Below are 14301 nucleotides of genomic sequence, written 5' to 3'. Positions count from 1 at the left end.
TGAGTGTCTATAGAAGAAACTCCAGTAGCTGAGCACAAATCATTAATGTAAACTAGGAAAAGCAGAGGTCCTAATACGGATCCCTGGGGAACACCAACCTTATCTGACTGCTGTAAAGAATCAGATCTAACATCATTATATATTAGTATCTGCTGCCTCCCATGAAGATACGATTCAAGTAACCTAAGGCAATTACCACGAATACCAGCATTCGAAAGCTTATACAAAAGAATTTCATGAGAAATGGAATCAAAAGCTTTCTGTATGTCTAAAAATATAGTTGCAGGCGTTTCTCCACGGTCAAGACAATCATTAATATGTTGGACAATAATAGCCATAGGATGATCACTGCAATGCTCTTTTCTAAATCCAAACTGAAGTTTAGAAATGTAATCAAATTTCTCAAAAAAAGAATAAATTCTGTTATACAGTGCTCGCTCTACAACCTTCGAAAAAGCAGAGAGTATCGATATAGGACGATAATTAGCAGGAAGCCTCGGGTCATCACCTTTATGTAGGGCCACAATTCTTGCTGATTTAAATGTTGAAGGATAGACACCAGTTACAAATATAAGATTAATAATGTGGCATAAAACCGGTGAAATAACTGGGAATATTTCTTTGACCAAATTAGTAGAAGATCCATCAAGGGCTTCAGATGAACCGTTCTTCATTTTAGATATGATCTGTTTTAGTTCAATTTCAGTAACCGGGGAAAGGAACATGCTTTTATCAGAGGGAGGGGGCATGTGATCTTTAAATAAATCATTGTTATTATTATTTGGAGAAACATGAGATGCATTAGCTGTTTTTTCACCGATGCTTACAAAATGAGCATTGAGCAAGTTCACTATTTCCTGCTTATCGGAAGAAAAAGTACCATCACCACGTAACATTTCATTCGGAAATGAAGATTTTTGAGACCTTCCCAACAGAGAGTTAATAAGTCTCCAAGTATGTTTTTGATCCCCACGAGCTTCTACAAATGATTTTTCAAAATATCTAGCTTTTGCTTTCCGAATTAACTGTGTCAGGACATTTTTATACTTTTTAAACTCTTCTTTATTTTTAGTAGATGGGAATGACATAAATATTTTAAATAGCTTATTTTTTATTGAAATAGAGTGAGAAGCCCGCGTGAGATCCATGGTTTTTTAGGGAGTGTATATTTTTTTATTTTAATGCGTCTCAATGGACATGCTTCATCCAAGCACTCACGGAAATATTTTAAAAACAGAGCCGTAGAAATCTCAGGGCATTCACATTCTAGAATTGCAGTCCATTCATTTAAATACAAAAGGTTCCTCAATTTATCCATTCCTTCTTTATCAATTTTTCGAGTTTGTTTAAATTACGAAAATTTTGGTCTGTGATTAATTCCAACATCCGCAACTACCACACAATGGTCAGAAACATCTGTAAATATAATATGCGAAAGAGTAACGGGGATAGTAGAAGAAATATTATCAATGAGAGTAGCCGTATCTTCCGTAACCCGGGTCGCAGACCTGCATGATGGTAAAAGTGATTTTGATAGGTTCATGCACAGAAACTCAAGCGATTTTTCATGCAAATGATTAGAAATTCCCGGTCTATTTGTCTGAGCTAACAATAAATTAATATTAAAATCACCCATTACCAGAACTTGCTCAGAATTCAAATTAGTCACATCTTCAATGAAGCATTCATAAATTCGCAAAAACTCTTTTAACGAAGCCGATGGTGATCGATAAACAACACAAACAAGAACTTTCCTATTATCAATCACACACTCAATGCAAATGCTCTCAAAGGTCATCTCTTGGTCATGCTTAGATAGTTGCTTCTTCACAACAAATGGAATATCATCCCGAACAAAAAGTCCAACTCCGCCACCCTGTCTATTTTCCCTATTATTAGATATAAATTTAAACCCATCACAATTCATGAATTCTGCATTTTCATTACTTAAAAACGTTTCACATAGGCCTAAGATACTTACCCTGTGGTTACAAAGTAACTGCGAAACAAACTCGTGGCTACTAGCCAAACCTCTGCAGTTAAAAAGTGCTGATCTTAAGTTCCCATCAAATACAGGTGTTCCTAAATCCCCTTCAAATAAAAAATGAGTAGCAGGAAGGCTAGCTAAATGATCATCATAAACACCTTTAGCAAAAGGGGAAAAATCATAATAAATATTTTTTAGATCAAGCTGATCATCGAGGCGGCTCCCCAATCCTCCCCCAGACTCCCCACTACTCACGTGCTATATATAAATTTCATCTTTACCTTATGTCCCAGGCAGGCACGACGGAAAAATGGAAATGGCACCGCACCACTAATCAGGCAAATCGGGTAAAAAAGTGGCAGAGAACAAACAAGACCTCGAAACCTGATTTTTTTCACTAGACCTACTAACACTAGAAAACTAAAAAAAAGATCATACGCAAAAAACGAGGTTGTAGAACCCAACATGTACACAACACTGTGACAGAAGTGGCAAGAAAATCAATCAAAATGTCTATCACAATGCTAATAATAATCACAAAGGGACAGCAATAACTAGTCCATCACTCTTTCCCAGGGTGACGAGGCCGTGGATTTGGATTCAAGCCAAAGCTTCGAGCCCTTCTGTTTAACACGCGTAAACTTTGCGGAATCTGATTCACGTAAATCCTTTGCTTTCGCAAGAAGTTCATTTCGAATAGCGTTTAGCTTGGGGGGAAGATCCGTGCACACACGAATGCCGCTCCCCTTCAATTTACGAACTGAGTTGAGAATCCTCTGAATGTTCTGTTCGTTTACAACCGAGATAAATATAGGTGCCGGACGAGGCCTTCGATTAGTAACGTTAACGGAACCACCAAGCATACGGTAGCACTTCGTAATCTGAATGGGGTCGCTTATCTCCATTGTATCAGATAAAAATTTTTCACATTTTCTTCAACTGTTTGAGACGGCCGCTCAGTAGGCATGCCATGAATTAACAAATTTAATTTGCGGTCCTTGACATCACTTTCCAGTACCTGATTCTCCAGTTGATCACACCTTAATTTTTGATCCTCCAACTCCTTTTCCAGTTGGCCAATGATTTCCAGTACAATGAAACCTCTCACAATCTTCTTGAAGCACTGGTTTGATACGATCACCCTTGAAAAAAATAAATAAAAAAGTAAACACGCACCAATGATCTTGCTTCTGGCAGAAATTGCAAAATTGAATCTGACGGTCTGAATTTCATTAAGATTATTTGATGTTTTGGAGATGTTCCCCCCTTTTTCAAAAATAAGGCAAAATTTTACAGGCTCGTAACATTTTATGGTTAACCCTAAATTTGAAAGATTTTATGTGTCAAAACCTGGTTCTTTTAATCTTTCCATTGTCATCAAGACTCTGTTTTTTTATAGTTTCGGTTGCTATTGAGCCGCTTCGCTCCTTACTTACTGTTCGTTACCACAAACTGTTTGAAACGGTTTACGCAGATAGATGATTTTGACAAAGGCAAAGGTTACAGACACAAAATATTTACACGGATGCACGACTGACACAGATGACTGGGTAATACAAATACATGGCCTACGCAGATACATGGTTTACAAACACAGAAGATTTACGCGGATGCAAATTTTATGCAGAGGTTTGAAGTACACACATAAAAGGTTAGCAGGGCTACAGAGTTCACACATTGGATTTGTGTGAACTCCTTTTCTGTGTGCCGCAGATAGAGATAGCCACAAGCACTCAATGTATTTTTTTATCGTTTACTTGCCACATTTTACGAAAGGGACGATCTTAAAAATTTCAGAGAAGGCTGATTGGATTGAAAAATGAAAGTTCCATTACCCTTTGTAAGAATCTAAAGTAATTACAGGATAAACGATGCCTCTCCAGTTCTAGCTACCTGTCCCTTCCCCCCGTACCCCAAGATATCCGATCAAAATATTTGAAAGATAAGTTAAATTTTCCTCTAGGAATGAGTTTACCCCTAGAACCACTGGGGAATGGATCGTAAGTAATTCGAATTGGCAAATGCTTAAAAAAGGGGCTTGTTTCATGTTGAGTTTCCGGTTTCCACAAAACTTTGGAAGGATTGTTCCTTAGGACGAAAGGATGACAGATCTTTTTGTGGAAGGAGTTGGTTAGAAGACAATGATTTGGATCAAAAAACTTTTTCACTGATCGGCATAAAACTTACAGCTCTTAGTCTTTGAACCTAAAACAGTCTTTGGAGCGGTCACGTCTCATAGAAGTGAGGTCATGGAAACTTAGAAGTTGGCTTATTCCCTCAGCATTCGAAATTTTAATGCTCCTTTTTAGGGCTGACAGTGACATCTGCCATACCTTTTTTGGTTACTTAGACTAAAAGTTCATACACACCGCAAAGTCTAAACCAGAGACACAAAAACACTTTGAAAGAGTTGGTTGTGATACTTTCAAGGTAAGTAGACTAGACCAAAAGGACCGAGGAGAGCAAATTTTGAAAAAATATGGAGGTACTGAATCTTAGTGAAAACAAATATGTGAATTATTTTCTCTACCCTTATTCGTTTTAAAAGTGTATGCCTTGTAAACTACTCATTAAACTTTAATGGCCAAGGAAGCCTTAATTAAGAGAAAAAAGAGTAAAAAACGCGAAAATACATTTAGTTTTATTGATTTGCAATGTTACATTGATTTGTAACAAAAAAGACCTGTCATCGTTTTAACACACAACTTTTAGTTTCATTTATCTAATACGCAGATTTTCAATCCATATGAATATTTACACCTCTCTCTATCTACCCAAGTTATGTTTGCAAAATCACTTGCCAAATTGTTTTGCACAAAACTAATCTTTATGTAAAACTTTAACTGAAAATTCATCTCTTGTACAAAAATTTACATAATAATTAACGCTTTGATTCTTAAGCAACACAGCTAAAAAAAAGCTTCACAAATGCTTGTAGTATTAACAAAACAGTATAACTATTACTAATAAAAAGAACAAATACTAATTTGAACGAGTTTTTCTACAAAGCCGCCGTGAAATTCGTTATGTTCTATGCTGCTGAAACTTGGCCATTGATATCATCTAATAGTCAACAATATGATTGACAACATTTGATATGATTAGGTGGATCTTTTAATTTAGTGTTTTCAATTTTTTTATCACTATACGAATTTTATTCTATTTTACATTTTTTGTTCCTTTTCCTAAGGCAGTACAAAGCCAAAATATGCATTATTTCCTGCCTTTTACAGGTTGAAAATTTAACCCCTTCTGCTTTTTTTCCTTCTTTTATGTTTAGCCAGCGTAGTCGTTGAGCTTTCTTACATGCTTATACATGCTTTGGTTTTAAATAGGTACTAAACCTAAGAAGAGATTAATTGCCGGGGTTGTCACTGGAAGTTGAATAAGGGCGTTTAAAAAGGAGACCCAATTAGATTTTGACTCTTATTATTCTAGATTGCTCCATCACAAAGCTATTTACAAGTATATTCACAAGCAGCATCACCAGTGGACTGCACCTATAGCAATAACAGCAATCAACTGTCACCCTGTTGAACATGTACTATCAAATTTACTACCGCCATTCATTGGAATTCTATTAGTTGGTCCTCATATTGCAACACAATGGGTTTGGTTTACTATGGTAGTTGTCCAAACGTTGGCTGACCACTCTGGCTACCACCTACCTTTGATCTCTACACCGGAAGCACATGATTATCATCACATGAAGTAAGATCTTTTATTTTAACCTTTCTTATAACTTGTAGCTTACTCATACTGTCATGTAGTTATTATACGGGCTAGAGTTCATTCTTTGCCATTAATACAAAGAACTATAGGTCGATCCTTTACATAAAACCTAATTATAAGCAGAAATAAGCTTCCAGCTTTTTCTTCTATGGAATAGTAAAAGACGAACCTCAAATAATCAGACTGCTAACTAATCCCAATATATGCAATGGTTTGTTTTCCTAATGATCATCTTGTAATATCATACAAAAAAATTTTCGGAAACTCCTCGTGGCCTCTACAAACTTCAAAATGTTTATTCAACACGTCACTGACTAAACACGCTGGAACCAGTTTACGAAAAAATCCGGAAACACTAATAATAATGCTATTATTCCTGATACTTATTTATGCCTGATGCTATTGATAACTAGCTAGCTAACTATATCAATCTTTTATGTAAAACTATTTTAATTCCTATTGGTTGTAGTTCGTTTTTTAATATTAAAATGCAATAGGGCATCATATCCTATAAAAGTCTACCAATGATAAAACTACCGCTGAAATTTAGGCTATTACTATTAACTCATACTTCAGTTACTGTGAACTAGCGTTTGGTGTTTATTATAAAGACTTTTCTGGATTTTCAAGCCAAAATATTTCCCTTATTAATCTAGCCAAGGGACGGTAATTTGCCTATATAAGGGTTTCAAACAAAGCAGTTGTAATAGTGTTACTTCTTGTTTTGATCTGAGTCATTTTTTTAGGAATTATGCGTTATTCTATTTCTTAGCATTGGACGTGATCGTCTCTTACGAGGCTACTAGCTACCGCTACAACCTGGATAAACCCTGATTACACACCAAAAAAAAGCTTAAAGTTTTGTCTTCTTTGGAATAGTAAAAGACGAACTTCAAAGAATTAGGCAGCTAAATAAGTCCAATATACACAATGGTTTATTCTTGTATTGATCATCTTTTAATATAACAACCTACTGTTATAATGTCATTGATCAATCTTGTACAAGAAAAATGTAATCTGTTCGTAAAATATTGGCTGTATTTGTAAAAAAGTTTAATAAAAAAAAATTAACAATTGTGGGCCATTAAACACCTTTCTATGATGTTTCAGTACCCACTATCTGACGAAAAGAAAATAAAAGATACCATATATGCCGTTTATTGTGGTTATAGCCACTTTTCTTGATTTTCAAGCCAATATTATTCTCGTTCTTGTTCAAGCCAAGGGAAGGTAAGTGTCTTACATAGAGATTTTAGACAAGGTAGCTCTTATAAGGGACTTCCTGTTTTGATCTGACTTTATTTTTAGGGGTTATAGATTATTATATTCTTTATTATTGGACGTGATCGTCTCTTACTAGGCTGCTAGCTACAGCTGCAACCCGGATTCTTCTTAAGCAAAATAAAGTCTTTTCTCAACTCTTTTTTTCAAGAGGATGTGGACTAGCCCAGTGTGAATAGATGACTAAAAATGCATCAAAATCAAAGTTGGTTCTGCTACACATTTTCAGATTCAGAGTATAATATTTCAGATTTTTATAGTTTTTTTCAGTGTTGTCAGACATGCAACCAGATTTGCACCAACTTTACACCCTTCCAGATACTTGCAGATACTATATCAAATATGTAGTTCTTAGTTTAACCAACACCACAAAAAAAGGATCGTTTTATTGTCTAAGGGATATTTCTGAAAAAAATTATGAAGTAGCCAAGCAGCTATCCTTCAAGTGATATCAGGTGTAGATTCTACTATCGAAAGGACAGTCAATTCTTCGAAAGCTAATAATTTTAATTATATATTTCCGAAAAACTCCTGGTGGATTGATTTTACGATTCCCTGATCAAAGCTCAACTTGGTTTGAAAGGTTCATAGCATTTATAAACACAGAAGAGGGAAGAGTGCTTTGACCTTTGCACCTGTTCTCTCGTGTACAAAATTTAATATTCTAATTTTTAACTCGATTTTTTTAATTTTTGGCGATGTTTGTAATCTTTCCCTGTTAATCTAGCTAATTTTCTGAAGTTCAAAAATTTCTAGAGGTAGCTTCAAACTGGATGCTTTTTACATTCTCAGAATCGCTTCTACAATTTTTTTTTTGTATATTCCGCTCGCCTTTTGTGAGGGTTTCGGTTACTATTTGCACGAGTCACTCCTTACTTACACTTAATCACCACAAGGTATTTGTTTGTCAGGCAGAAAATAGGCAGCTGAGACAGAGAGATAGGTAGTTAATTTACTAGAAGAAAAAAAAAAACAAGAAACAAAATATATATAATTGCAATCCATCAAGCCGGCGCAGCTAAAATATGCAATAAGCTCCTCCTTCAAACAGCAAAGAGACAAAACCCCCGAAAATAGCTAAAATTAAAAATCTGAAAGAGAGATAAGAAAAATTTAATTTGAACCGACACACTCAGAGTTATATAATTATTGAAATCTTAATATGCCTAGACAATATGCCTAGATTAATATGCCTATATAAACTATATTCCCAAGAGGATATGAAAAAGCGATCAAATTTGTAAATTTAATTTAATTTAACTAACGCAAAATTTTAACTAAGGCAATTCCTTTTAGAACAAAAAATGTAGACAAAATGACCAAAACATGTAGATTTCTTTACAGTTGCACGTCAGCTATTGGAGAGGAGTACTAATGGATCTTTATGTAGATGGGCAGGGGGAGGGTCCCTGAAGTCTCAAAAAGTGGATTTTATGCCCGCATTTTTCAACACTACGTAAACCTTCAGAAAAATATGGAATAGTGATTTGAGGGGAAGTCGGCAAGGGAAGAAGTTAATCTCTAACTTCCTTTATTCCTTGGAGGAAGGAGTGTTTTTGGAGAAGGCCTGCAATAAAGGTAAGGCTGGTCGCCTCTAATTGTAGAAATATTTTTTTCGAGTAATATAAAGCTCTACATCCAAATGCTTAGCTGCACAAAAGGGAGATATGTGGGGAAGATCATGAATGTCACTAAGAAATTTCCCTTGGGGGGAGACAAGTTCTATCATGAGCTTTGTTGTTACCAAGATTTAAATAAGAATATTTTTCATCTCCCTTTATACATTTTTAGTGTTTTCTTGCTTTTCATGGGGCCTCCATATAAATTTGGAGGGAGGTTTGGAAGGGGGATGAGGATAAATCTTGAATATTCCATCATTACCAGGAATATTATTTTAACAAGCTTATATTAGGGGTACTGCAGCGTGATAGCTCCCCTCCTATTACAAAAAATAAGTGTATCATAAGAGATTACATTGGCGGGCTTACCGGTGCAAATAGTGGCGAAGTTGGGAGCTTCTTGAGTACCGCAAGGAAGTTTCTTAAGATGTTGGGGAGGGGAGGTTCAAGTCCTAACAGGAGTTTTTTTTAACTCAAACTTTAAAATGGAACATTTTTTGCTTTCTAATTATATACATTTTTTTTAGTGTCATCTTGTTTGACGGGGGTATTGAACCCTTGACCCTCATGTCGGTGTCCATGGGAGACATCCATATATATATATATATATATATATATATATATATATATATATATATATATATATATATATATATATATATATATATATATATCACGAATGTCCGAAAGTTTTTCAATGTCGACACTCACTGGTAAATGTTCTGAATTCTTTTTCCTCTGCTTGGATTCAATTAGCATTACTTGGCAGCGGAAACTAAAACTTTAAATAACAAAGCTACAATTAAGATAGATGCAACAACAAAACGTGTTATTTACACTATTTCAAAATATGTAAACCTTATCAAGTTCAAAGGTGCTCATAAAAAACTATTATAATGTTAAAATCCGTATAATTTTAAAACTAGAAATTGAGCTCCCCAAAAGAGGGGTACGATCTTAGTAAAAATCATCCATTTAAACTCAACAAGTATGAGACCAACATGTAAGCCACTGTTGACTTGACATAAAATCTCTTATTTTTTCAGAAAAGGGTGGTCACACAGGTGACCGTCCAAGGTCTGTAGCTAGGACGTATTTAATGATGGGAGGGGGTCAGATTCCAGGCCCTCGTAAAATGATATGTTTTCTTGAAATTCCAGGATTTTTTTTATTCAAGGTATCAAATAGTGCTTTTGTATCATTGTCCCTTAAGACATTGAACAACACTTGAGCGTCCAAAAATGATTTTGTGTACGTGCCAGGCCCGTGGTGCCAGAATATGAAATTGAAGGTCATTTGAATGAGCACTTGAAGATTTAGCTTATTAAGTAACAACAGAGGCAACACCAAAATATTGCTGTATTCCAACAGTTAACCCGTAAAACACTAAGTTTTGCCCAAATTCGGCCAAAATAGTATCGAGCCAAATTCGGAGAGCCAGTAAAAAATCTTTCCATAGCCTTACAACCTCAAAGGCTCAACATGACTTTAATACGTTATTAAATAAAAAAAAACAAGTTTTTTTAACTGAAAGTAAGGAGCGACATTAAAACTTAAAACGACCAGAAATTACTTCGTATATGAAAGAGGCTGCTTCCTCATCAACGCCCCGCTCTTTACGCTAAAGTTTGACTCTTTCTCTCAATTCTTCTTTTTAAAACAGTAAAAAACTTTAGCGTAAAGAGCGGGGCGTTGATGAGGAAGCAGCCTCTTTCATATACGAAGTAATTTCTGGTCGTTTTAAGTTTTAATGTCGCTCCTTACTTTCAGTTAAAAAAACTTGTTTTTTTTATTTAATTTCTGGACGTTTTTGAATCAATGCATGTTTTGATTTTGGCTCTCCGCAGAGGAATAATTAAAACAAAATTTGCATTTTTTTTTGGCTAAATGGCTTTCTCATAATTTTGATCGAATGATTTTGAGAAAAAAAGAGCGGGGGAGGAAGCCTAGTTGCCCTCCGGTTTTTTGGTTAATTAAAAAGGCAACTAGAATTTTTGATTTTTTACGAATATTTTTATTAGTAAAAGATTTACGTAACTTATAAATTAGCTTAAGTAAAGAACTTTTGTATTCTCATATTTTTATTACATGTATGAGGGGTTTCCCCCCTTGTCAGATCCTCGCTCTTTACATTAAAGCTTAAATTTTGTCCCAATTCATTAAGAATGACCCCAGAATCACAAAAGCTGTAGAATAAATAGTTGAAATTACTAAAAATACTTTAGCGTAAAGAGCGAGGTATTAGGAGGTGAGCCCCTCAAATGGGTAATAATTTCTGTTTGTTTTAAGTTTTAATGCTGCTCCTTACTTCCAGCTGAAAGAACTTTTCATATTTATTTTTTCATTTTTTTTTAAATAATGCTAGTAAATCCTGCGCTCCCTTCATGGAGATTTTCTTCCGCCATGACAAACTATCGATGGAAAGTTCCCCCAGCATATCCCCCTCTTCTCAACCCCTCCCCCAACCAGAAAAATCCTCCTGAAAACGCCTGTACACTTCCCAATAACCATTACTATATGTAAGCACTGATCAAAGTTTGTAACTTGTTGCCCCTCCCACGGGGACTGTGGGGGAGTAAGTCGTCCCCAAAGACATAGTTATAAGGTTTTTCGACTACGCTGAATAAAATGGCTATCTCAGAATTTTCATTTGTTGACTTTGGTAAAATAATTAGCTTGGGAGGGGGCCTAGGTGCCCTCCAATTTTTTTGGTCACTTAAAAAGGGCACTAGAACTTTTCATTTCCGTTAAAATGAGCCCTCTTGCAACATTCTAGGACAACTGGGTCGATACGATCACCCCTGGGAAAAAGAAAAAAAAACAAAAAAAACAAAAAAACAAATAAACACGCATCCGTGATCTGCCTTCTGGCAAAAAATACAAAATTCCACATTTTTGTAGATAGGAGCTTGAAACTTCTACAGTAGGGTTCTCTGATACGGTGAATCTGATGGTGTGATTTTCGTAAAGATTCTATGACTTCTAGGGGGCGTTTCCCCCTATTTTCTAAAATAACGCAAATTTTCTCAGGCTCGTAACTTTTGATGGGTAAGACTAAACTTGATGAAACTTATATATTTAAAATCAGCATTAAAATGCGATTCTTTTGATGTATGTATTAGCATCAAAATTCTATTTTTTAGAGTTTTGGTTACTATTGAGCCGGGTCGCTCCTTACTACAGTTCGTTACCACGAACTGTTTGATTCGTCCATAAGCAAAAATTCTGTCCATAAAAATGAACCAGAATATAAACCGTTTACCCAATAAAACCAGCACCTTTAGAACATTGCTTACTTGCATATTATTCAGTAGAACATTGGCCAATGGATTCTGTTACGTGGAGGGGTTTTAAAGCCTTGGACACGCGTTTTAGGCCCATGTTGTCCAGCATTCTATGAGAGGCGCACTTAAACCTAAAGCGAATAGAAAACATTTCTTGTTTGAGGGGGGGCTTCTCCCCCTTCTCAACCAAGCTTCTTACGCCAAAACTTTGCCCTGTTATTCCAAAAGCATTTAGAAAATTTTAACTGCAAACGGTGTTGTTTGAAGGAAATGCAAATTAATAAGATCTTTCTTTCTTGAGATACTGTGAAAATAGTTTCTGTTCTAATCGTCCTTGGTCTAGAGCAGTTGTTCTTAAATTATTGGAAATAAAAACACAGATTTAGAATAAAAAGCGCGCGGTTAAATAGGGGCCTGCCTCCTCATGTATAGAATGGTCATTTGTTCGTTTTAAGTTTTAATGAAGCTCTTACTTTTATTTGTGAAAGAATTTTTTGGTGTATGGATATCGAGAACAGGGTTTAAAAGCAGCAAGTCTTTTTTGTGTAGTAGCCTACTAGCATTTGAAAATCGATCCGTTCCTTCATTGCCAAAATTTGCTTTGAGAAAATGTTACCGCGGAAAGAACGGAACGTTTCTTCAAAAGTAATTCAATAAACAGAATGTTTGACCCCTCGTATTGTAATAATGTATCCTGAGGAGCATTTTTATAACCAGAAAATATTTTTGCTTGTGGGTAGCAATATTCCAATATACGAAGATCAAACTTTCCGCTGCCTGACGTATTCGAAAAACTTTGGCAGTGAAGAAAAAAGTTTCTGTTGACCAAAGTTTTTTTTTCGTGCATCTTGAACACTGTCATAAATAAGTCCCGATGCCGCTTTCCGGGAGCCCCTTAAATTAATCCTCTTTTTATTTCCAGGTTTAATCAATGTTTTGGGGCCTTAGGAATTCTGGACTATCTTCATAGCACAGATCTGCAATACCGTCAATCGCCTTATTATAAACGCAGATTTAGACTATCTGATCTACTGTTCAAAAAATCATTTGGCAAAGAAAAGGAGTAAAAGTAAGATATTATGTAAGACCAAAGAAGAAAAAGGATTCGTTCATTGACCTATTGTATTAGGCTACTGGGTTTGGTGGTTAATACTTCGTTTTCCTTGACATTATAAATTATATATGCTTGAAATATAGTTGAATAAAGAATTGCATAATCTTCCGCAATCCAGCATTGGTTTGCCTTCAAGACATACAACTATAGGGAAGAATTTCGAAATGCTGCAAATATTTTAGATAAACTGGTTCCCGCAACAGTACAGGTAATTGTTGTCATATAATAATATAGTATATTTATAATGAAAAAAGAAATCACCAATGCAACAGCACAAACACGTATATATATATATATATATATATATATATGGAAAATGTACTAGGTGTATAGCCAGCAATTACAGCAAGTAGACGTAGAAACAATTGTATTGAAGGTATTGAGGACAATGAGCTAGAGTCAGACAACAATCTTTTCCCACGTGTGCGATGGACTAAGATATGAGAATGTCATGGGTAGTGCAATAGCGCTGCTTAAACAAAGAGCAATCTGGACACTATGATTTATTCACTTTTTTTAGACCAGAGCAATTCGTATAAAAAGATTTGTCGCAAAAACTTTGAGAAGGGCTCATTCGATTGGAAATTGAAAATTCTAGTACGTACCCTTTTTAGTCGTAGAAAGTGATTGGAGGGCAACCAGCCCCCCCCCCCTAAGCCTTTCCCCAGGCATATCCAGTCAAAATTTTATGATAGCCGTTTTGGTCATGTTAGTTGAAAAGTCCAGTAAGTAGGTCTTTCAGGATGACAACCCTCCTCACGACCCTCAGTGTAAGGACTATAAGCTGTAACAGTTGCCCATTATTAACATACAAGGTTTTTCTATGGAATGAATGGTCGTGTAAACTTCGGAGGGGGATCATCTGATTTAAAATCTGATATTCTACTGGACTTTTAAGGATTAAAAAAGATCGAAGGGCAACTAGCCTTCCTAGGGTCTTTTTCCCAAAACGCAGCCGAGAGAAATTTCGAGATAGTCATATTGTTCAAAATAGTCTAAAAATCATATAACAAGGTCTTCGGGGTTGGAAAAACCCGTCAGAACCTTAGAGCAACGGTTGTAAAGTATACCCCGAGGGTATATAGCGATTTTACGGATGGGGTAGTCATATAAACTTCAGCATAGACTCATTTAATTCGAAATCACAAATACTAGTTTCCATTTAAGAGTAAAAAGTGACGGAGGGCAAGTAGTCCCCCCCAGACGTCCTCTTTTTCTCAAACGTAGATCGAAATAGTAAGATAGCCATTTTGTTCAAAATAATCAAAAAAAAATATATAACAG

The 14301-nt window shown here is 35.5% G+C and overlaps 1 protein-coding gene across 1 annotated transcript in view; it reads left to right on the top strand.

Moving 5' to 3' along the window:
* LOC136038775 (fatty acid hydroxylase domain-containing protein 2-like) overlaps nt 1–13130 on the top strand; it is a 66138-nt gene extending 53008 nt beyond the window's left edge. The window contains exons 5-6 of the mRNA XM_065722150.1: nt 5426–5698; nt 12826–13130. Of these exons, the coding sequence (XP_065578222.1) occupies nt 5426–5698; nt 12826–12970 (418 nt within the window). The 3' untranslated portion in view covers nt 12971–13130. The remainder of the gene's footprint in view (nt 1–5425; nt 5699–12825) is intronic.
* The last annotated feature ends 1171 nt before the right edge of the window (nt 13131–14301 follow it).

The sequence above is a fragment of the Artemia franciscana genome, chromosome 2 (assembly GCF_032884065.1).
Source record: "Artemia franciscana chromosome 2, ASM3288406v1, whole genome shotgun sequence".
Lineage (NCBI taxonomy): Eukaryota > Metazoa > Arthropoda > Branchiopoda > Anostraca > Artemiidae > Artemia > Artemia franciscana.
The sequence above is the reverse complement of the archived record's forward strand: the minus strand, read 5'-3'. Positions and strand labels throughout refer to the sequence as shown.